A 25,306-nucleotide genomic window follows, 5' to 3' on the forward strand; every position below is an offset into this window, starting at 1 on the left:
CTCCCAATATTTACCCTGCAAAGCTTCCCTAAGGAACCTGTGAGGTTAAGTAAACATTCTGCCAAATTAGCAACAAATATCCCACCAATGCAACTTGCAACACACCACAGAACTGTGACCTTCTCTCCACTTACCTGGGAAAGCGTGTGGATTGGGCGACCCCCTCTTAAGGCACTTAGAACAGAGGATGTGCACGGTGTAGTGCAGTCCAGGCCATTCCTGAAGTAGGACATTCAGTTCCTCTACCAAGGGGGTGATGGCTTGCCATGCGGTCCATATATTTGGTAATGATGCATGGCTGGCAATGGACAGGGTATCTGGTTGCAGAACCCCCTTGGCAGGTCTGTAACTCACCACCACAGGAACTTTTCCTCTATATGCAAAGATCTGAAATTTACCATCTGACCTGTGCACCACATGGCTGTTGATCTGGACACTGTAGCGTGCAAACAACCCAGGTGGAAAGGTAAAGGGAAAACTATATTCAATCTGCAGCTGCTCAGCCACAAAAGACTGCCCCGCTAGGTTGGTCCCATTAATCCATGCCTCTGCATGGGGCACCTCGTTCTGCACATAGCATGGGAACTTGTACCAAGCTGTGGACCCATTCAAAGGCTTGCCCTTGGGTTTATTGAGGCAGTAACAGAGTCCCATCTTCTCCAGCAGCTCCAGCAGCAGCTGCAAGTCCTGCTGAGCCTGGATATGAGGCTTAAGCAGCAACCGAATGACATGGGCTGGCAGGAGCCCATGCAGCAGAAAGCCCTCCACATAGTGATGGAGCTGGGTGGCCCGGAGCAGGTCCTGGCTCTGGGTGGGCAGCGACATCACTGGGGAGCTTTCCCCCTCCCCCTCACTCTCTCCACTGGTCCCTAGTAGCAGTTTATGCAGCAGCAAGGAAGCATCCCTCTGGAAAAAGACATTGAGGATGTCAATGAGGCGGGTGAGGTTGTGGAAGACGTGCTCCTTGAGGGCCGGGCTATCCTCAAAGTAGAGCAGCTTGCCACTCTCATGCAAGTAGGAAAGAGCACTCTGCAGTCGGTCCTCGGTCAGCCCTGCCTGCAGGCCCAGGCGTGCAGAGTCCCACCAGCTTAGCCAAAGTCGTTGTGCCTGTGGTGGTTGGAAATGCAGTTCCTCCAGCACCTGCCAGGATCGCGGCAGGACTCTATGTAAGTTGGGGAAGATTTCTCGGTGCTCAGCTACAGAAAGCAGCTTGTCCCGAAGGCGCTGCAATTGGCGGGGGTCCCTGCAGCTAACAGGCAATACCGGAGAGAGGATCTGCAGCCGGTGGTTGAGCAGGTATTGGAAATGGGCCTTGCGTCGCCGAAGGTTCTTGTCAGAAACACCATAGTAGGCTGCATGGGGGCTGGCAGAGCGCAGCTCGAAGTCCCGGGCCAAGGCCTCATCCACCACCCGGGCTAGACGGCTCAGGCCCTCGGCATCGTGCTTCTCCTGCAGGGCAATCTGGCGGTGAATATCCAGACACTTCTCCTCCAGCTCCCGATCCTCACATAGGTCTGCATGCGTGCCCACAATGCACACCACAGCATGAGGTACCCGGGCCCCCACCCGATGCAAGAAGGAGCCCACAGTACTGGGAAAGCGGCGTGGTTCATAGGTGGCCAAGTTGACTACCAGCACATACAGGGCTCCTGGAGAGAGGAAGAAGGGCTGGATCACCTCATAGCTTTCATCACCAGCTAAATCATACACGATGAACCTCAGACCCCTGGAGGCATCAGCTGTCCAGCTGGTCACCTCAATACCCTTGCTACTGGCAGGAGGGGAAGGTGAGTAGTTCTTCTGTTTGTCTCCTCCTGCATGGCTTCCCTCCACTATCTCCTCGGTGAGGCAGTGTCGGAGCAAGGTCTTTCCTGCAGCCTTATGCCCCATCAGGAGCAGCTTGAGACGGGGCTGCACCGCTGGCTGGGAATGAGCCAGCTCCTTCTGGTAGGCCGCGATGTAGGGGATCCCCTTCATGCAGACCTCGTAAGGGGGCTGTATCAGTGGGTTGTCCTTGATCTTCCACAATCCCACACGGGAGAGCTGGCCAAAGTTGTCAGGAAGCACCGCGATCTGGTTCCCTTGCAGCACCAGCTCCTCCAGGCCGGTCAGTTCCACAATGGAGTCGGGCAGGTATCGGATGCGGTTATTATCCAGCCACAGAGTGAGAAGCCTTCCCAGCCCCGAGATAAGGGATGGCACTGAGGTGAGCTGATTGCGACTAAGGTAAAGCTCCTCCAGACCAGCCAGGGGCAGCAGAGCTGCAGGGAACTCCTCAAAGTGGTTGGAAGAGAGATTGAGCATTTTGAGTCTTTGCAGCTGGCTGAACTGGGTGGGCAGATCCTGCAGCCCGTTGTTGTCTAGCATGAGGCTCTCCAAACTGGTCAGCTCGCAGAAGCCGATGGGCAGAGTGCCAAGCTCGGCCCCACTCAGCCAGAGGATCTTGAGGGCACGCAGGGCACTGATATCATCAGGTAGGCCTTTCAGCCGGTTGCTGGACACGTCCAGTTCCTCCAGGGCCGCCAGTTGCAGCAGCTGCCGGGGAAAGGCAGTGAGCTGGTTGTGGTCCACATCGAGGGTGCGCAGGCGGTAGAGGCAAGAGAGTGAGTCGGGCAGGTGCGCCAGTCGGTTGAAGCTAACATCCAGCTCCTCCAGGTGGGCCAGGACGCCCAGCTGGGAGGGCAGAGCAGGCAGCTGGTTATGGCTGAGGTTTAGCTTGCGCAGCTCCCTTAGGGCACTCACCACCTCCGCGCCCAGGGCTGTCAGCCGATTGTGGCTCAAGTCCAGTTCCGTGAGATGGTGGCCAAGCTCGGCCACCGCAGGGGGCAGCCGGGCAAAGCGGTTCCTGCGCAGGACCAGGACGCGTAGGCTGCCAAGCGCCGACCCCAGCCCTTCAGGCACCTCCTCCAGGCCGTTGTTCCCTAGGTTCAGCACCTCGATGTCCCCGATGTTGGCTGGCAGCACTAGCTGGGGAGCGTCGGGGGACTCGAGCGGATCCGCTCCGGCTCCGGCCCCAGGGCAGCCCCCAGCCGCGCTAAGGGTTAGCTGTCGCAGGTTGCTCCTCAGCTTCCTGGCGCGAAGGGCGGCGTCCCGCCACAACCTCACCGTCTTCAGGTTGCCACTGTCCTTCCCAGCCATGGCGGGGCCCGGGACCGACACCCTCACGCGGGCGCGGGAGCCCGCAGCTGCATGCCGTGCTGCACCCGGGCCGGCGCCCGTCTCCCGGGCCCTCTCGCTCCCACTCCTCCCTTGCCTCCGCCCCTCGGCGGCCAGCGGCTATGGGTCCTAGCGCAGCTAGCGGCTCGGCGCCCGCAGCTGAGGGGCGGCGGCGACCGGAGCAGCTCTGGGGGGCGCCGAGCACGCGGCGCGGGGGAAGGCGGAGGCCGGCGCGGAGTGCAGCTCGCATTCTCCGTCTTCCAGGGCCATGGGCGCGCCGGGCAGCAGGGCCGCCGCCCGCCACGCCGCGGAGGATGCCTGCTTCTCCTCCCGCTCCGCCCGCCTTGCGGCGCCCGGGTGCCCAACTCCGGCCCCGCTACCCTCGCAGCCGCGGCCCCGCGGCCGGCAGCGTCGTCGCCTCCACGAGCTCCGGGAGGAGGGCGGCGCTCCGCTCCGCGGCGGGCATGCTGCGGGCGCAGGGCCGGGGAGCAGCCGCGAGGAGGGGGCGGCGGCGCCTCCTTGTCTCCGCTTCCCTGGGGCTCGGGCGGGAGCGCGAGCGCCGCGTCCCCGGCGCTGGGAGGGCGCGATCGGGAAGCGGCAGCGCCGCCCGGCGGAGCGGCCCCCACGTGACCGGCGGAGGCGCCGCGTGTTCCCGGCACCGCCCCGGGGGCGGGAGCCACGGGCTAGCCCCGGGTGCTGGGCTGGGGGCACCCGGTCAGGAGCGGCCAGCGACGTGGACAGCCGGGAGGCGCACGGGGACACGTCCTCGCTGCTGATTTGGAGCTCCGGGTTCTAGTGATTAGATTCGCTTGCGTCTGCCTCTTTGTTGGCCCCAAGTCTCTAAGGATTTCTTTTCTTTTCTTTCTTTTTTTTACCTCTGTGGGATCCGCTGGTTTCCCGTGTCGTTCTTCACCCACTTCCCCTTACACCCACTCTTACATCCTCACCCTAATGAAACTGGCAGAATTCGGAGTTCTGAGTGTCATTGCAGGAGCTTAGAATGAGACATTGGTTAAACAAAAGAAAGGGAAAGGCAGGCACTCATTCACTCATTTGCCAAATATTGAGACCCTTATTGTGCCAGACCAACTAACGGGGAGGGACTCATGGCCTAATGTGGGTGGTCGAGGTAGGGGCAATGCAAAGTGTTTTATCTGGGGTATCCTGTTTATCTTCCAAAGCTGCATGAAAAACAGTGTAGTACCTGTTGCTGAATGGGTTCAAGGAAATGACAGCTATTTCAGGTAGAATTCACAGTACTCAACTCAGGTTCATGTGCCCACTATAAGGAAAGGTGTCTTTGAGATCATATCTACACTAAGGAAATGATTTCTTCAGAATTTACCAAAGCCTTGAAACCCGTCAAGACCCTCCCTTATCACCTCCATCATCGCCTCCAAGCTGGTTAATCATGAATCAAATAGTTTTCAGGGAGGTGGAACTGAATTTAGTTAGTTAAATGCATCTCTTAAAACCTTGCAGCTCCACATGTCATTTGAGGACCGCTCTATGCAATCATCCGAGAAGTGGTAATTTGTCTCTTTAAAGAGAATGACTGAGACAAAATCCCGCTCCCCCTCCCCCCACCCCCTGTGCTGGGTCTCCCATACACAGTTGAATTGCTCAAGTGTTCTCTCCCAGAGAGGCTCAAAGTTTACAAGAAAAAAATTAAGGCAGAAAAACTGACCCTTTTTTCACAGAGGTAGAAAGGAGTCCAAACATATTGAGGTGCTTCCCAATACACAAGCAAGGTAAAGAGTAGAGCCATGTATGTTAAATCCCCAGGTGGGACATGCCCCTGAGTGTATCACCCTCACAACGTTCTTGAACTAGGCCCCAAATCCTCCATCCTTCCACTTCTTCCAAAACAAATCTGAATGTCACTTTGGGGAAGGAGACCAGACAATGCATCAATCTGCTTCCTCCTCCACTCTAAATACCTAAACTCAACTCCTAAAGTGGCTTAGATTTCGTCTAAATAACATATGCCAAACTGTTTCCCTTAGAAGCCATCAGAAAATTAGTATGCTTCCATCTTAAATGTGTTTTGAAAACTGTATTCTACCTTTATCAATCAATCAATTTGCTTTATCTGGTAAAGAAAACTGGATAGGACCAGAGAACACCCCTGGGCTGAGGCCTCTCACAGAGGTCCCATACCTGATAAGAATGAGTTTGGTCAACAGGAACTATCTCAGAGCCCCTTGGCCTGCCAAGTACTGATGCAGTTAGTACTACAGGAAGCCAGGTAAGAAGCCTTGTCCACACATTCTTTGAAAGACAGTGTTCTAGAAAACTAAGTCATATCAGGAGAACTCAATGACAAAATAAAACCTCAGGGAAAGAAATTGTATTTATTATACCTCGTATACCCAGGCAAGAAGGACTTCTGCCCTGAGCAACCAGCTTGGCCCTCCTGTAGCCACATTGCACCCTAGGTGGTTAAGTTTCTGATGGGCCAAGGAGACTTGCCCTCTCTACCTTCTAAAACACAGTAGGTATAAAGAACCTAGAATTCCAGATGTAAACACCCTCAAGCCTGGTTAGGGAGTGCTATAGTTTGGATCTTGAGCATACCTTAAAAGTCCAAGGGTGGAGGAAGGGGATATAGCTCAGTTGATAGAGTACTTACCTCAAATGCACAAGGCCCGAGGAGGATCAGAGGATGCTGCCCCTTTCTTTTCTTCTCTTTTACTTTCCAGCTGCCATGAGATGAGTAGCTTGCTCGACCATGAGTTGTCTTTGATGTGCTGCCTTGAACAGTCCCTAAAGCAATGCAGCCAATGGACCACAGTCTGTGAGCGAAAATAACCCTTTTCTCTTTGGAAGCTTTTTATGGCAACTTGATTTTGTAGTAACAGAAAGCTAACAAACTCAGGGAAGATGAGGTGGTCATTGGTCATTCAAAAGGAGTTACTCATCCCAGAGCCTGGGGTTTGTGCATGGGGCTTGACTGTAGCCATGTCCCCACGTGGCTCCTTGCCACTGAATGGAGTCATTAGGACGAGAAGAGGCATGAACACACCACATGTCAGCATGACATAACACATTTACATATTTAGGTACATGGTACATGGGTCTCCCTTGGTACTCTTGCCCCAGGCCCTACAGATGGTAGGATAAGTATTAAATGCTGCCCCTGCCCCCAAAAGAAAGACTGTAATCCCAGTGGCTCAGGAGGATCACAAATTTCAAGCCAGCCTCAGCAACTTAGTGAGACCCTATCTCAAAATTTAAAAAAAAAAAAAATTAAAGAGACAGCTGGGAATGTGGCTCAGTGGTTAAGCATCTCCAAGTTCAATGCCCAGTACTAAAAAACAAAAATAAGTTTTCTTGCCTTGGATTTTCTTGCCATAGACCTAACCTAAACACTTTCCAAAACTTTTCCAATTTAGCCTTTTAATTTATTCTATTTTGCTTATACTTGTATTATTGCCATTTGAGCCCCATGATTGCAATAACATCCCACATACAGCAGCTTTGTCCCAGGGTCCAGACCCTCTGTGGTGCAACAGTTGTTTATAGGTTAAGAAGAGTATACAGGGCTGGGGATGTGGCTCAAGCGGTAGCCCGCTCGCCTGGCATGTGTGCGGCCCGGGTTTGATCCTCAGCACCACATACAAACAAAGATGTTGTGTCTGCCAAAAACTAAAAAATAAATATCAAATTTTTTTTTTAAAAAAAGAAGAGTATGCATAAAGAGGTAGTGAGGCCTTAAGAGATAAGGCTAAGGAGATGGGAGCTTTGTGGTCATTCTAGAAAAAGATCCTCCATTTACTTATCTGTCAATCCTAGCCTGAATGGGGATGGAGAGAAGGGATCTTTTGCTCTTATTCCTTGATAAGACTACCAATGAAATCCACATGAGCTTTCTCCCTCATATCTTTTGGTCCATCTTTAACATACACAACTCTTCTCCATCTTGACATATTTCTCTCTTGATCCTAAACCCTAGTTACAATCTCATTTCCTTATTGCCTTTCCCTGTAGAATACCTTACTTACATGGATTGTCCAAGGTGATCTGGTTCTTCTCCACTGGTTCCCTCTCTGGGCCCAGGAATCTGGATTCCATCTCCACCAAGGTTACCAATCTTGATCTGTAAAAGATCATCTCACACTTTCTCCTTCCTTGACTTCCCATCACCAAAAATGTTAAACTTCCTTAGGAAAGTTTATTTTTTCTTGGCCTGTAGGACATTTGGTGTTACGATAAGTTTGGGGTTTTCAAAGAGCCCTGTAAAGACTAATTATTTCCTTCTAGGAATCAAGTTTGCAATTAGATGAAGAGCTACTGAAGACCCACTCTAACTACATGGGTAAACTGGCTCGGATTTGCCCAGTTACAAATAGCTTCTTTTGACAGCACTTAGTCACTGTACTTTTTCCACTTATATTACTCTACCTACATTAAAGTGCATAATTCTAAAAAACATGTGAGTATTTTTTTTCCACTGAATTTTAACTTTGTCATTTGCAACTTAGTAAAGTCTTTATTGTAAGGTGACCCAATGTCCCAGTTTGCACAAGACTGAGGAGTTTCCCAGGATGGGAAACATTCTGTGCTTGAAAGCAGGGCAATCCTAGGAAACTAGTACAGTCAGTTCACCTACTTAGTCTTTAAAAAGAGCCCTTTATCTTGCTCTTCTTTCATCATTCAGGAGTTCAGAAAGCACAGTTTCCCAAAAGTGCAGCATTTTACTTGGTTCAGCTTTAGACTCAATATAGTTCCGATTTTATTTATTTAGCTGTTCTCCACTTAGAAGAAAAGACATGTGGCTGGATGTTCTAACTAACAATGGAGTATGGAAACTACATGTCTAGTCTTGAAAGGATATTTGGCAATCCTTTAACCCTGCAATGCAAAGAGACGCAGGGCTGGGTTATACCACATGAGAAAATGAATTTGAACTCTCCTTGAAGTCTGGAAGTGTTGAGTATATATACTGCTTGATCACAAAGGGGAGGACTTTCCACATTTTTCTCTTGTAATTTTAGATCCAGCCAATGTTTTACTTTATTTAAATTAAATAACGGCAACAATGCTCCCTTCTCTCCAACTAAATGTAACTCAGAGAAAATCTCCCCCTTTACAAAAGTAGAGGAAATCAAGGGAAAAACAGAAAGAGGAAAAGCAGGGATATCTCTCTAAAATGTTTTAGACTTATTTCAAAGAAGATTAGAAATAAACTTTAAAAATTGGCATCAACAAACTGGCTGTGGTGGTGCATACCTGTAATCCCAGGTACTTGGGAGACTGAGGCAGGTGAATCACCAATTCAAGCCCGGACAATTTAGTGAGACAGTGTGTCAAAAGAAAAAAAATATAGAAAGAAAAAGGGATTGCAGTTGTAGCACAGTGATAGAGCACTTACCTAGCAGGTATGAATTCCTACATGTGATCTCCAGTGCAAAAACAAAAACAAACGAACAAACAAACAAAAAATTGACATCAATATGCCTATGAATATGTGGCACTATTTGCAATACTTAAGATGTGAAATCAACTTAGGTACCCATTAACAAGGGAATGGGTAAATAAAATGTGGAATATATAAATAATGAAAGATTATTCAGACATAATGAATGAAATCTTATCATTTATAGTAAAAATGAGTCAAACCAGAAGACATTGTGTTAATGAAATATGCCAGACACAGAAAAACAAGTACTGCATGTTATCCCTCATGTGCAGAATAAAAAATTAAAAAAAAAAAAAAAAAAAAAAAAAAAAGGTTGATGTGGATGTAGAAGAGTGATTACTAGAGATTGGGAAGGAAGAAATGGCAGGAAGAGAGTGGATTAAGGGAGGCTGGATCTGATCAGTGTATATTGTATGCATGTGTTAAGCTATCACACTGAACCCCATTAATAGGTACAATTAATACATGACAATCAAAAATAATAAAATATTTTAAAAATCAACATCGAACAATTTAGCCAAAGATGGTCTTAAGAGTTGTGTCATCTGAACTCCTGCTATTGGGCCTCTGAGAGTAATTCACTAGTCTCAATAACTGAGATGTATTAAACGATGTTCTGTTTACCCAAACACTGTGCTGGGTGCTATCCATGTAGTATTTCATTTAATCTCCACAATCTCCCGGAACAGTGGATTCCATTATTATCCTCATTTTAGAAATAGAAAAAAAAAAATGAAGGTGAGCTAGTGAATAGCAGAATCCAAAACTCAAACAAGCAGAGTGCAAAATTCATGCATTTGGTCCCCATGCTATTTGATGAGGGGTTAGAAATGTGGAAGGGACATGTTCTAAGCTCACTGGAAGCACACTGAGTATTTGAAGCCTAGAGCACTGGTACCAGATGGAAAGCAGGACCAACACCCAGTCTTCAGGAGAAATTAAATTTTGCTCAAAATCAAAGAATGTCATATTGAGCAATGAAAAGCTCTAAACACACAGTATTCCCGAAGTACAAGATTAGAATTTAACATCTATTATTAAATATTACTGCAGGCAGCCAACAGAATTTCTATGCCAGTTATTGTTTGATCTGTTTTAGGCAAATGGGTAGAATACCAGTGTCTACAAAATCCATACTTCAATTAGAAGGCATTTCATACTATTTTGATAAGGACATTTAAAAAAAAGACTACTTTATCAAGCTGAAATTAAAGACAAAGAATCTGACGTCTTTTGTTTTGATTTTTAAAAGTTGTTTAAGCATGCCCCACCTTCTTCCCAAAATTAAGTAAATCTACCTTTGAAGCATCATCTGATTTGATTTGAATACAAGCCAGTTCCTAGCAGCAATGGTTAAGAGCCTGAGAGTAGTCACCTAAATACAGACTATTAAAAAAAAAAATGTGTTCAAGACTCCTCCAGACAGCAAAAGCAAAATTGTACCAATATGTCTGTTGTTGTTGTTTTTCTTTCCCTTGTTCTACTGAAAATAAATTTATCTTGGAATGGGTAGCTTTAAATTTAACGTGGGATCTCTTTGTGTTTCCAGGTCAAGTGGGAACACATAGGCTCCCTACTGAGGAAAATAAACTGCAATGTATTTTTAGCACCCGTTGAAAGTACTTTCAGCTGAAGATATTCTGCAGGAGCCAGTTTATTTCACTGAAGGCCAAAGGATTTGCCACAATGTCACCTACAACTCCAGAACTTTCTCTCAGGCTATGTAAATGTGCTCCCACCCCACCCATTCTACCGCACACCATTCTCAGTCCAAATCGTGGAGCAAATATTCTCTTTCTGAGGAAAAAAAAAGAAAGAAAGAAAGAAAGAAAACCAATCCAGTGGAAGATAAATGGAAAACATCTGTGAAATAGTTACGACAAATGGAACTAACTATCGCATACTTGGCACTTTGAAATGAAGCACATCCAGACAAGGGAATAGAGCGAATGTGTGGCAGAGGGGGTGCCCTCCACTTTGTGCCCAGTGATGATGATAAGCCACAGACAGACCTCCCCCCAACCAAGGTCAGGCTGTTTGAAAGGTACCTCTATGGTATAGGGTGCTATTATGGTTTGGATGTAAGGTGTCCCCCAAGAGCTCATGTGTGAGATAATGCAAGAAGGTTTAGAGAAGAGATGATTGGGATATGAGAAGCTTAACTCAATCAGCAAACTGATTTTTTGATGGGATCAATTGGGTGATGCCTAAAGGTGGGTAGGGCGTGGCTAGAAGAGGTGGGTCCCTGGGGGTGTGGCTTTGTGGTAGATATTTTGTATCTGGCAATGGAGTCTCTCTTTCTGATCATCATGAGAGCTGCTTCCCTCTGCCACCCTCTTCCACCATGATGTTCTGTCTCACTGGAGCCCCAGTGAATGGAGCAGGCCATGGACTGAGACCTCTGAAACCGTGAACCCCCAAATAAACTTTTCCTCCTCTAAAATTGTTCTTGTCAGGTCTTTTTGTCACAGCAGTGAAAAAGCTGACTAAAACATGTACAAAGCCACTAAAGGCAGCACTTTCCACAGATACCGCCATGTTCAAGGGCATGGAGCAAAGGAAGCTCAGGTGGTTTCCACTTGCACCCTTTCTCTCCAAGGGTTGTGTGTGTGTGCATGAGCTCTGTAGACCCTGTAGTGGAGTTTTGGCGACTAATCTGAAACTTGATGACAGTGAGACAAATAGTTGAAAACTTTACTTTTGTCGGCACAGTTTTTTAAAAATATTTCTCATTTTTAAAAGGAGATATACTTGACTCTTCGCTTTTAAATAAATGACACAGGCATATGGGGCTCTCCTTTTTGAACACTCATTCCCCCACAATTTTAAAGTCTATAATGGCAAAATATAACATATCATAAAGCATAGCACCAAAAATGTAAAGTCTTCCCAAAGAACTGATTATTATTATTGTTATCCTGAAACTGTGTCAGTCAGCTTTCTGTTACTGTAACAAATACCTGAGATAATAAACTCATAAAAAAAAGGTTTATTTTGGCTCAATCTTTGAAGTTTTGGTCCATGACAATTGGCCCTGTTGTTTTGGGCCTGTGGCAACCCATCATAGTAGGAGCACACAGCAGAGCAATCTGTTTACCTCTTACCCAGGAAATGAAAGAGAAAAAGAGGAAGGAGCTAGAATCCCAATATATCCTTCACTAATTAGTCATCAGAACTAACCCTCTCACTAGGCTTTACCTCTTAAAAGTTCTACCACCTCCCAATAGCACGAAGCTAATGATGACGCTTTTAACACAGAGGCCTATGGTGGAAATTCCACATCTAGACTATAGCAAAAGCCATGTATTTGTTCAAGAATATGAAGCCAAATTTACCATTAATGGTCTTCCTAATACTACTCTTGTAGCAAAAAAGACTTTCTTTATATCTTCTGTAAAACAGAACCAAATACCTTATTTCCCTATCTACTCCATCCTATGAATTGGTGAGGTTCCTTGAAATAATGCCATGTAAACATGAGGGATTATGGGTTGTCACAATGTCATATCATGGTTGGTCATAGCTTTATTATTAATCCAACAAATATTTTTGTCAGATCCTGTTTAAGATGTCTGAATACAAGATAACTTGAGAAGACTTCATTGTTCTCTTCACTGACTTATTTATCTGCTATTGATTAAGATAGTCTTCAAGAGCTGTGATCTGCTGGTAAGTTAAAAAGAAACTATTTAGAAATTCTCAAAGCAGATTTGATGGAGGTCTACATAAAGCAGCCAGCAGGCACGTCAGTTTGATTCCTTTGTTCCCTAACTACTGGTTGTTCAGGTATTAAAGAACAATATGAGGAAGCCCTTCCCTTCCTCTAGGGGAATATTGTTCCATGGTCTTAAATACAGTCATATTAACATTTAATTTATATTTGCAAAATCACATTTGGAATATTAAGTTTATGTATTAAGGATTTGGGTTTTGTTCTAACATGAAATATTACACATATTTTTTTCCTTATTTTGGCTTAATTTAATAAATTTTCTTTTAGCAAGCTTAACCTAATTGTACAAATTAAATGAAAATGTGCTCCAAGATTAACTGGAAAAAATATAGGAGGCTTGCTGGGCCTGGTGGCCCATACCTGTAATCCCATCGGCTTGGGAGGAGGATTGCAAGTTCAAAGCCAGCCTCAGTAAAAGCGAGGCTTACCTAGCAGTTCAGGGTCTATATTGCCTTTGACATAACCACATACCCCCATGCTTTCATTGTTGTGTTAGAGTCTGTGTCTCTACAAAACAACGGCATTTGACTACAACCAAACTCTCAGGTTTTGTCTCAAATATCAGTGCTCACTTTTGTGCAGATGAGAAACTTAAAATGGGTAGTTTTAGTTTATTTTTGAAATTAAATCTGAAATTATAGGACGTGCTTTTAGAAACATAGTTGGTATGATGTACAACTCTTTGGCCTCTTTGCTAGTTCAGTAGTTCTTTTAACTATCCCTATTGTCCAGGTGGCCCCGTGCCCCTGCCTTCACTTAATCAGATCTCAGGTGGGCACTTAATGGAACCTGGGCGAGAGTCCCCCACCTGCACATTCGAATTTAGGACGGAGAGAAGGAAAGTCATGATTTCTGTGGGTCTAGATGGTAATGGTGGAGACACGGGCAGTCATCTCTATACTATTATAAAGAAATCTAGGAACAGAGGAAAGCCAATCCATCAAAAAAAAAAGAAAATCATGAAACCTATTCACCAAGAAAGAAAAAATCAGATGTGAAATGATGACAGGAGAGAGAGCCTATTTTGGGGGATTTCCAACAACATTTGGGTTTCTTGCCTGGTCCTAGATCTATTCCCCACTCTAAAGCTTTATATTAAATCTCCTTTGCTAGATTGCCCTTGAATTGGTTTCTCTCCTTTGAAGCTAAAAGATCTTAATAGAAAATTTTATCTGGAAGTGAGTTAGCAAATTACAGTCCATCGGGGAGGAAAAAAAAAAAAAAAAGTCACCGCTGATGGGGTGAAAAGTAACTAGTCCTTCAACCAAGGAACAGTGTGTTACAGGGTGCTCAGTTCTTGCAGAATTTCAAAAAGTGCAGAAAGAGGATGAAGGAAAAGACTCTAGTCCAAGGTTGTGTCACCAAAATTAAACAGAGGAAAATAAAGTAAGAATTAGAATTATGGGAAAGAACCTTTCTGATTACAGTAAGCTATCTAAAATCAAAATCAGTTGAAAAACAATCTACAAGGACACAAGTCATGTCTCATAGTAGCAACAGATTCTGTATGGTACCATTTTGAAACTAAAATATTTGAGAAAATATATAATATTGGAAATTAAAGGGGAAATATTTCAGAGAAACCAGAGAAATGGAGGACTTCAGCTCCAAAACTTCAATTTTAACTCCCAAATCCTCCACATTTGCCTTCTCTATTCCACTTGACTCATCCCACAAACATGATTGAGACTTGTATAGCAATTCAGCTCAGATCAATATCATCAATTTTCATGATACAGAAGAAGGAAAAAGTACCATTCTAAGCTAGAGAAAATATCTTAACACATATGACAGTTTGTATTCAATATATAAGGACTTCCTACAAATCAACTTGCAAAGATGAATAGTATTATAGAAAAATAGACAAAAGAATTTACATTGAGAGAATTGAAAATACTAATAAACATGAAAATAATTTGACCTTGGAATTGATCAAAGCAATGCAAATTAAAACAGGATCCTGTATTAGCTCATTTTCTATCACTATAATGAAGTACCTGAGACTGGATACTTAATAAAGAAATGAGGTTTTTTTTTTTTTTTTTTTTTTTCACAGTTCTGGAGGTTTAAGCTCATGGTACTCACTTCAGCTCTATTTGGGTGAAAAGGACCTCATGGTAGATGGCATCACAATGATGGAAGCATTTGGGATGGAAAGATCACAGAGGGAAATAAGAAGACAAGTGTTCAGGATGTGACCTGACTTGTTGCTTTGTAATAACCAGGGAAGACAGCTAATCCAGAGTCTCACAAGAACTACCTTAACCTCTTCCAAGGGCAGTGCCCTCAGGAAGACCTAACCACTTCCCACTAGACCCAGCATCATAAAGGTCCCACCACCTCTGAACATCACCACAATAAGGAGCAAACTCCCAACACACGAACCCTGGGGGCATGCACTCAGCCATATCCAAACCACAGCAGATACCATATAAAGTCTATCAAATTGGAATCAATTTTAAACATCCAGCATTAATAGGACATTAGGGAAAAGGGACACTTTCAGGTACAATAGGTACAAGTGTAAACTAATACAGTAAATGCTTATGTAAAGTATTTAATAATCTATAACAGAAACCTTTAAAAATGTTCTATTCCAGGAAATTATTCTAAAGAAATAGAGGTGCATCCACCCAAAGATCCAGAGGAAAATTAAAAACACTCTGGATTTCCAACAGTAAAATAAATGTTGTAGGGGATGTATGATAAAATCTATATACACATTAAAAATTGTTTTTCAGGAGCGGAGGGTATAGCAGAGCAGTAGATAGCATGTAGAAGGCCCTGAGTTTAATCTCTAAGCGCCACATTGGAAAAAAAAAAAAAAAAAAAGTCTTCCAACCAGGTATGGTGACAAGTCACTGGGATTCCAGCAACTTGGGAGGCTGAGGCAGGAGGATCACCAATTCAAAGTCAGCCTCAGAAACTTAGCAAGGCCCTAAGCAATGTAGTGAAACCCCACCTCAAAAAATAAAAAGGGCTGGGGATGTGGCTCAGTGCTTAAATGCCCCTGGATTCAATCCCTGGTACCAAATAAAAAAGTCCTTCCAAAAAAATTTAATAATAACTTAAAAATATAGGTATTGTAATATCTGTTGAAGTATCAAAATATAATTCATGTGAAGCATAACCCCACTTTTATGTAAAATAGTTTTACACATTATATACATCTATGTGTGTGTATATGTTTAAGTGTGTACATTCATAGAAAAAAGTCTGAAATATGTGCATCGAATTGTTGGTAATTATTATTTCTGCTTGCTGGAATTGCAGCAATTTTACTTTCTTTCTTTTGTATTTTCCAAATTTTCTATAGGGGGTATTTATCACCAAAATATATTATATCTCAAAAGAAATGAATACAAAAATATGCATACATTTTTGTTTAAGCAGTCACTTGGTACATTTAATGCGATAGTTCTGTCTTTCAATTCGTGATTGTTTGAGAGCAAACATGTTCACAAGGAAATCCCCCGTCTTCCTGGAATATCCATCTAAACTTCCTCCTTAGCCTTAACACAACCCTTATCCAACATGTGCAGTTTCTCCAAATTAATTGCATGCGACTCATAAAATTAGGGATTTTTAAATACATTTCAACAATGTCAGGAATCTGGTTGCTTAGTATTACAATACAAAACATTTCCAGAATGCTAGTTTCCAACTACCAGAAAAAAGAAAAGAAAAAAATTTAAAGCAGATGAAGTCCTGGAAACATGCTTTTGCTTAGCTTTAGTTCAGCCAAGAAAACTCTTCCACCCCACCCCCACTTTTTAGATAATGTGTTTCTCCACTGCCGCCTCCTTGTTCTGAATGGAGGAGTAGGTAAATGCTTGAGTATGGGGTCAAGGTTAAGAGCAGGTAAGGAGAAAAGCCTCAAAGGAGAATTTAACATTGAAGCCTATGGAACCCCTCACATCAATCCACCTAAATTAAGTGAACTCTATTTGGAAGTCACATAATCAAGTAATCATAAAAAATCATTTCACAACCAGAGTGAACTCTCAACCCTGCCTCACTCTGTGACCATGGACAAGTGACATAGCCACCATGTTTCTTGGTTCTATCAGCCATAAAAGGAAGGAGTTGAATTGCATCGGCTTCTTCTTTTAAATCAATTAATTTTAAAAATCAGTATCTAAAATTGTATGAATTTATCCTGCACAACATGATATTTTGAAGCGTGCAAACACCGTGGAATGGCTATATCTAACTGATTAGTGAATTCATCACCTCTCATAGTTATAATTTTGTGATTTTTGAAATATTTTTTTTTTAGTTGTTGATAGACCTTTATTATTTTTATGTATTTATTTATATGCGGTTCTGAGAATCGAACCCAGTGCCTCATACATGCCAGGCAAGTGTACTACGGCTGAGCCCCAGCTCCAGCTCATAATTTTGTGATATTTTTAAGATATTTTTTATGGTCACTTTTGAGAACACTTAACATTCACTTTCTTAGCATTTTTCAAGAATGCTGTATATCCTCATTAATTACAGTTACCATGATGCACAATAGAGTTCTTGGATTGATTCCTCTAACTGTAAATATGTATCTGTTGCTTTCTTTTCTTTTTGGAGGGGCGGGGACTAGGGATTGAACTCAGGGCACTCGACCTCTGAGCCACATACCCATTTTTTTGTATTTCATTTAGAGACAGGGTCTCACTGAGTTGTTCAGTGCCTTACTTTTTGCTGAGGCTGGCTTGAAACTCTCAGTCCTCCTGTCTCAGCATCCCAAACCGCTGGGATTACAGGTGTGCACCACTGCACCCGGCCTCACATCAGATTCTTAATTTGGAGTCTAACAATGTGCATCAGAAGGTCCATGAACAGATAAAATTATAAGTAGAATGATATGAATTTTTCAAAGAAGAAATTTATGGTTTTCATCAGGTTCTCTATTCATGATCCCAAGAGAGATGGTGGCCTACTGAATTACAGAACTTTTTAATTCCATTTAGCATTAACATTCCACATTTCTCAATTTATGCATATTTTGGATACACTTTCACTTGATTAGACAACTTTATTTTATCCTATGTTTAGCTTTACTCAGACTTCAAGGTGGTAAGGCCAGAATCCAGTGTGAAATGAAAATTATAGTTCATCTTTCAATTATAAAAGTTTTTGTGCCAGGCGCAGTAGCACATGCCTGTAATCCCGGTAGCTCCGGAGACTGAGGCAGGAAGAACACAAATTCAAAGCCAGCCTCAGCAACTTTAACAAGGCCCTAAAGGACTTAGAAAGATCCTGTCTCAAAATAAAACATAAAAAAGGCTGGGGATGTGGCTTAGTGCTTAAGCATTCCTGGGTTCAATCCCTGCTACTACAACAACAAAAGGTTTTGCAAAAAAAGGTATGTATATTGATATACATATATATCCTTAAATGTATGTTTAGTTATGTACATTATACATGAATCTTTGCATACACAAAAGCTACATAATGCACATCATTTAAAAAAATAGTTTAATGTTTCATGTCATTAAAAAAAATCTGCAATTATGTGAAACTAGACATAATTTAATGGTTTCATGGACCTCATTAAAATATTTTTAAGTGAATATATGATAAGGACAATTATATACAGTGTTATCATTATATGATTCTGAGGCCAATTTCAGTAAGATAGTCTTAAGAAGTAGATTGGAAAGAAGTGGGGCAAAGTCATAAAACTCTAATTCCAAGAGTCCCAAACTCATCAATATGTAGCAATATAGCTATAATTAATTCAGAATCTTCAGATCCTTGCTACCTGTTTGACATCAATAATGCAAAAAATCTGCTCACATTCATCTCCTTGACATTGACTATTCTTTCAAGAGACGACATTGGGAATGAGCTGATGATAATCCTTGACACCGACTATTCTTTCAAGAGACCACTTGGGAATGAGCTCATGATAATGCAGGTTCATGGCCTCTTGTTGCTTTAGAAGCTGACTGTAGAATGGTATTGGGAAACTCTGTCTGAGAACTAGCACTATGGCAGCGTCTTTGCCAGGGGCACTAAGTCAACATGCCAGATCACATCCCTCTTTCCTTGATGAGCAAGAGCCCATCTCACTGGTTCTGGGTGCTCTGCAAGGATGTGCAACAGAGATACCACACCCACAAAACAAAATCATAGCCTGGCCCTGCCACTGTGGTTAGTGTTAGAGTGTTAGAGTGCCTATAAACATCTTGCAAAAGGCTAAATTCAGTCATCTAATCATGAGATTCCTTATCTCTTTGACTCTTTGAAAGTATCGCTACCACATGTTTTATGTACAGTTAAAAAAAAAAAAAGAGTGTGCAGCTTTGTCCCCAAAGAACTCAGTGGATTTGCAAATAAAGACCAAAATAAAACAATTAAGTAAATTTGAGACAATGGGATAAACACCATGTGCTACACACATATAATGGAATATTAGTCAGCTACAGAGAGGATGGAAATTTTGAAGCTTGCCACAGCATGGGTGGGCCTTGGACACCTTCAGCTAAGTGAAATAAGCCAGTCACTGAATGATTCCACTTGCCTGAGGTGCCCAGAGTTGTCAGAAGAAATAGTTGTCAGACAGGAAATTGAATGCCAGTTGCCATATTACTGAGGGAGGCAGGCGCAGGTGGGAAGTTAATGTGTCATGGGGCCAGAGTTTCAGTATGAGAGAATTAAAACGTTCTGGAGATGAATGTTGGTGACAGTTACACAACAGCGTTGGTGATGGTTACAGTGTGGGAATGTGCTTAAACAGATGTAATGCCATGACCTGCGCATTTAAAAAAAATGGTTAAAGTGGTAAATCTTATGTGTTAAATACATGTACATATGTTTTATGTAAATAAATATATATAATAAATATAATCAATAAATACATGTTTTTAAACAACACTCTGAGTTGGAAGGAGGAGGAAATGAGGAAGAGGAAGAAGGAAAGAAAGAATCATGATGAAATGGAGGAAATTTGAATACTTGCTAGAAATGCAATAATATAAAGGAAGCATTTTAAAGGTTCTGAATTTTAGTAGTACATATGAAATATTTATAGATGAAACGATGTCTGTGATGTGCTTCAGAATAACCTGGTGAGGAGTAACAGGGGAGGTACAGATGAAATCACTTTTGACATGAGTTGATTGAATGTGAAAAGGGAAAATAAGAAGAGTCTTTAGCAAATGAACTCCTCCAAGTCATTTAGCTATATCTTGTGCTGGTTACAACTTATTTAAAAGCATTTACTATTCCTCAATTTTAAAAAGTCTCTCACGTGAGAAATTGGTACCTTGTAACGGTGGGTGACTCAGTTACTGCAAGTCCTCTTTCAAGAATGCATTCCTCTGTCATACTAAGCAAAGTAAGCCAATCCCAAAAAACCAAAGGCTGAATGTCCTCTCTGATAAGTGGATGCTGATCCACAATGCGGGTAGGAAGTGGAGGAACTTTGATTGGTCAAAGGGGAGGAAAGGGAGGGGAAGAAGCATGGGGACAGGAAAGATGGTGGAATGAGATGGATATCATAACTGCAGGTCCATGTATGACTGCACATACAGTGTGACACTACATCAGGTACAACCAAGAAATGAAAAGTTGTGCTGCAATTGTGTACAATGAATCTAAATGCATTCTGCTAATTATATATATATATATAATTATTTTTTTAAAAAAAGAATGCATTCCTCAGTCTGTGTCATGTACTTCATAAAAGATCTTTTGTCTCAGCAGAAATTTATGGTCTATACGTAATTTACCAATTAGTAGTTTTATTAAAATTCATTCCTCATTTAGTTTAAAAATGGATTATGCCATCTCAAATCTAGGCAAACATGGGAGGAACTTTTTGGCAGTGCCTGTAAAAGATTTTCTCAAAATCCAATTTTACTTTTGATTCTTTAGACAGTACTAGAAATGATATGAACCCAAAATACAGCATGCCCCAAAGATTAGACAATCTCATTTTTTCATCAGGGATTCTATTCTTAGGGAAAGTGGTCCTTAACTTTGGTTTCATTTTTTTGGAAACTTTAAAATAGGAATTCCTGGATTCTACTCTGAGAAATGCTAATTTATACAATCTGGGATGTGGGAAGCTTTTAATGTGCAACCAAGATGGAGGTCATCATAGAAGAGGCTCAGTTTATGGGTCTCCCAAGTGGAGACCTGGGATTGGAGTCCCATACCGGAGGTAAAGCCAGAAGACCATGGATATAATGTTTTCTGGCTTCCTCTGTAATCCTAGGTAGTTTAAACTATTTCAATATTGTCATTAGTAGTATCTTACAGTATTCTTCACCTTGAGGTTATTTCTCAGCAGGATCTAGTTTTCAGAGGCTAAGATTGAAGTTCAATTGAGCTAAACTGAAAAGGATGTCAAGGTGACAGCACCTGGGATTAAGTGTGAGAAATACTTAAACTGTAACGAGCTATAACAATGTGAGATTCAGTTATTATGAATCATAACATTGACACGACACATGAGCCATACTGGACGAAAGTAGTTATTTGTATGACACAGCCTGCCTCAAAAATAACTCTTAATCAAATACACAAAAGTTGTCTGCTTTTATTTTGGAAGTGTTGGGATTTCATCATCCATCTCTCCTACTTGCTGGAAAATGAATGTCATTTTTTTTTTTTTTTAATGACTGGAAGTTCTACCCCTTCTGATGCCTACAGTATAAAGTAAAACAGAACCCTTCTGCAACACACTAATTACTAAGTTAACAGCACAGACCTCTGCACACGAAGAATCATACCACATATGGTTTTGCTTTCTATTACATTCTCACACCTGGTAAGTATCTGGTTTGCTTACTTGTTAACTCTGCATGGTAACAAAAGTAACATAGGAAATCAGATACAAATGGAGAATTTACTGAAAAATAAATTTTAAAAAATTAGCAAGAAGCAGCCCATGAATTCAGCCCTATGAGAGCTAAGACTAGAAACCCTGCTCTCTCAGGGGTTCAGCCTGCATTCTGTTGGGTGCCTCCAGATCATCTCCTTCTCTGCATAGCTGTGGGTCCTGGTTTCTTGTCACTACTTAAGCCCTTTTATGGAGTCATTTCCCCCAGCTTTGCTTGGGGCTGTTGGGCTTGTGCTTGGTACTGAGTCTCTAAAGCCACAGGACTGGTGTCACCATTCAACACCCCTATTTAAATACTCCTTTAGTTCCTCCTGTTTAGTCTGGCTCGTTGGGTGTTGCCCATAAAAACAGTTTGGCTTTTGTAATCACCATTAGAGCAGAGTGTGTGACTAATCGGTCACTTTGCTGCATCTCTGTTATCTTCCACCAAGTGAGTCAGTTTCAGCTTTGGCTCTTTGCTCATGTGTCACTCCCTTCTCTCTGATGTTCAAGTCCATATTTGTTCCTTTTTAAAAAAGCTTATTATTTTTTTTTCCTCTACAAACACAGGCTAAATTGTCTCTCAAGAGTGGAACTAACTCCACAGAAATCTGGAAATTTTCAATAACGCTGACTCACTATGCAGAACTCCCAGGGCAAGAAAGTCCTTTGTTGTGTGCCGTGGGGGACTGGTACCAATCAGACAGTCACTTCAGGTCATCTTGCAGGTGTTGAATATTTACAATGTCCCAGGTGCTTTGCATTTATCATCCTATTAAAAATAAAACTTATGAATAAGAGTTGTAATGCATTCCGCTGTTATATAAATTTTTTTTAAAAAAGGGGAAAAAAGCTAAAAGAAGATAATAAAACCCACCACCCAAATCAAAATAAAAAATAAAAATGAAAAAATAAAACTTATAACAAAAAAAAATTACAATGACAGTACAGAGTTCCCATGTATCCTACATCCAGTTTCCCTAATATTAAGATGTTACAGCATCATGATACCTTGTTGCAATTAACATAATGCTATAGTGATAATATACTACTATGGACACATTGTGATTAATTTTGATATTTCCTGTACTTGTTGCCCTGATTTTTGCCTATCATGTTTTTTTCTGTTCAAGATATGACATTACATTTAGTTATCATGCTTCCTTAGGCTCCTCCTGGTTGTGACAGATTCTCAGGTTGTTTGTTTGTTTGTTTTAATATTTATTTTTTAGTTGTAGATGGACACAATACCTTTATTTTATTTATTTATTTTTATGTGGTGCTGAGGATTGAACACAGGGCCCCGAGCCCTGGTTTTTTTTTTTTTTTTTTTTCTTTTTCTTTTTCTTTTTGATACATTTGACAGTTTTGAGAAATACTAGTCAGGCATTGTGTAGGATATCCCTCAGTGAGATTTGTCTAGTGTTATTTGCCTGGGAGAAAGACCACAGTCGTAGAATGTCATGGTCATCACATCACACCAACATGACTTATCCTGTGGAGTTACCTTTGATCACCTGGCTGAGGAAATGCTCGGCAGGTTTCTCTACTATAAAAATCACTGACACCGCACCCCTCCCCCTTCTATTCTGCATTTTTGGAAGGAAGTCACTACACAGCCCACACTGATTATAATATACCTCCTTGAAACAGGATATTTGCATAAATTATTTGAATTTCTTTAGTCACATTTATATCAGTATAAATGCAAAAAAAAATTAATACTTTGGGAGACAGTCCAACAATTCATTATTTATTTTCTTGCTCCAACTTTCCCAACTTTGGCCACTGGGAGCTCGTTCAGTTGGCTCTTGTCGCTTGGACATGCTCCCTCATTTTGGTGGTAGTAGGAGGGTGCACTCCCTTAATTTCTGGCTTACAACATGCTCCAGCTTCTTCTGGTGTATTCCTGCTCCACTCCCAGAATCAGCCATTTCTCCAAGGAGCCCAAGTGCTGGTCATTGGATGATGGTCTTACAAATCAAGATCCAAGCGCCAGGGATGGTTGTTCTTGCTGGGGTGTGTTCACTTCTCAGCTGAAGGAGAAAGGAAATATCTGAGCATGTGCTAACCCATGGATTTACACATATCCATAAATATTTTATCATAGTCATTAGCATCTATATTAAGCTAAACATAAACTCACAAGATGCCTCCAACTCTATCCATTACCACGTGGAACATTCTAGCCTCTCCCCCTTGCTCCAACAGTAAGAAATGTGACTCCCATCGTCCACCATCCGTTTATTTAATTGTTCAATTCCAGTAAACTCATTAGCAATATCAGAATTGTCCTTAACCCACGGGAAGCAACTTTATCTGCTGGACTCCTATTCCAGTGTTGAAGGGCATTATTCTGGATGACCATGAGCATGGTATCATTCTACAAATCTGATACCCAGCAGGAAGGAGAGATAAGAAATGATAGTGGTCTCCACACAGGATGCAGTGGAGTGGCAGGTCAGGGAAGGGAAAAATGTCATGGTTCTATTTTGAATTTTAGCTCAATTGCTATGAAAAGGTCAGTTTTTTCCTCCCTTAAACTATAAGCTTTGGACCCAACACTTGTCTCCCTCTCTTCCTACCACACCACTCAGCCATCATTACCAGAAGTAGGTGGAGAAACCTTGGTGAGCTCACCAGAAACCATGAGTTGGGAGGACACAGCGGGGATATTTAGTGGAGATGCTGGCTGGCAAGATCAGCAGAGGGTGCTGACTGGTCTAAGATATTAATGCCACAAAAAAGAAAGAGTCATGGGAGAAGTGATGGGCTTTTACAGCTGGCCCTTCCTGAGGCCCCGTTGCACCTCCTACGTGTTCCCCTTAATTGGTCTTTTATGAAATCGATTGTCAGTGTGCTCTTTTCACCCCTGACAGTTGGCAATTCTAAAAAACAAACCGATGGCCACTTTCCTGGTCTGACCTAGGAAAGCATTATGCCGAATTTAGAAAAGAACAAGTAACCTCAACAGGGAAACACAAAAATCCTCCCAACATATTAGAAGATTGAGAGTGAGATTCTTGGGATGGGGGGGGGGGGAGGTACAACGGAAGGAAAGCAAGTTTTGGAGACTCCGTCCCCTGGGTTTGAAACCCAGCTCTGCCACTTAAGAGCTACCTACGCAACCCTGGGCAAATTTTTTGTTGCTCTTTATATAAAATTGATATTAAGTTACTAAATATGACTCATTAAAATTGTTACATGATATGATTTTCTCAATATTAGAAACAATACATGATAAAAAAAAAAAAACCATAGGATTTTATAGCACAAGAAATAAGGGCTTTCATGTAGGCAAATTCGTATATCATTTAGGAGGTGGAGGGATCCCGGGATAAAATGCTAGATATGTCAAAGCGGTCTTATAAAGGACAACCTCATAAAAGAGAGGAGGGAGAGGTGTCCACTATGTAACTGGAAATGGGAGGGTCTGTTAGACTAGAGGCCAAAGAGCTGTTCATAAGCACTGTACCCTAGTTGGCACTGGGATGTGAAACTTCCAGAAGTCTCTCTCTCTCTCTCTCTCTCTCTCTCTATCTATCTATATATGTGTGTGTGTGTGTGTGTGTGTGTGTTGTAGTTGGACACCATACCTTTATTTTATTCATTTTTATGAGGTGCTGAGGGCCTCTAATGCGCTCTACCACTGAGCCATAACCCCAGCTCCCAGAGTTGTCTTTAAAATGAGGGGGTGACCTCCTCAGCTCTTCCCTTCTTTTCCATTTCACAGAATGAGGACAGAATGCCTGGGGAGGCGCAGCCATCTTGGACCCCAGAGGGTAGAAGACCAGGACTGAGGAGGATGAAACAAGAAGACCGAAGAATGTGTCTTCCTCTCCCAACCAGGAGATAACCATACCAGCCACGAGTACCTGAGATGAACACCAGCTTCTGCTTTGTTTGACTCACTCTTATTTTTGATTTTCTGTCACTCGCAGATGAATTTAATCTGCGTTAATACAGACTTTACTTATATCTCTTCCTTCCTGTCGTTTATCCCTCCTCTGACTCCTGCATCCCTCACAAAAATTAGGTCACATAACTTTTCATGATGTAAATCTCCCTGGGAGATGCTGTGAGTGTTCTGAAGCATCTAATTCTAGCCCATAAAAGGGGGGAGCACACAGTGAACATTCACAGAAAGATTGTGCCCTTGTATGGAATA

General features: G+C 42.4%; 1 protein-coding gene and 2 long non-coding RNA genes across 6 annotated transcripts in view; 1 reads left to right on the top strand and 2 right to left on the bottom strand.

Annotated features, from left to right (window-relative positions):
* Mfhas1 (multifunctional ROCO family signaling regulator 1) overlaps window positions 1-3,733 on the bottom strand; it is a 95,518-nt gene extending 91,785 nt beyond the window's left edge. For 2 of the 4 annotated variants that reach the window (XM_078031316.1, XM_078031317.1), the window contains exon 1: window positions 135-3,733. In XM_078031316.1, the coding sequence (XP_077887442.1) occupies window positions 135-3,138 (3,004 nt within the window). In that variant the 5' untranslated portion in view covers window positions 3,139-3,733. The remainder of the gene's footprint in view (window positions 1-134) is intronic. The other 2 variants (XR_002484599.3, XM_005330781.5) reach the window with 2 other exon arrangements.
* LOC120883749 (uncharacterized) lies at window positions 2,336-25,116 on the top strand. The gene is made up of 3 exons (XR_005725938.2): window positions 2,336-2,474; window positions 10,128-12,247; window positions 24,872-25,116. It is a non-coding gene; the product is annotated as an uncharacterized LOC120883749 (long non-coding RNA).
* LOC144370495 (uncharacterized) lies at window positions 22,871-23,463 on the bottom strand. Its single transcript, XR_013430469.1, has 2 exons — window positions 23,285-23,463; window positions 22,871-23,174 (listed from the first exon to the last, which is right to left on the bottom strand). It is a non-coding gene; the product is annotated as an uncharacterized LOC144370495 (long non-coding RNA).
* Window positions 25,117-25,306: the final 190 nt, after the last annotated feature.

Source organism: Ictidomys tridecemlineatus, chromosome 14, assembly GCF_052094955.1.
Source record: "Ictidomys tridecemlineatus isolate mIctTri1 chromosome 14, mIctTri1.hap1, whole genome shotgun sequence".
Lineage (NCBI taxonomy): Eukaryota > Metazoa > Chordata > Mammalia > Rodentia > Sciuridae > Ictidomys > Ictidomys tridecemlineatus.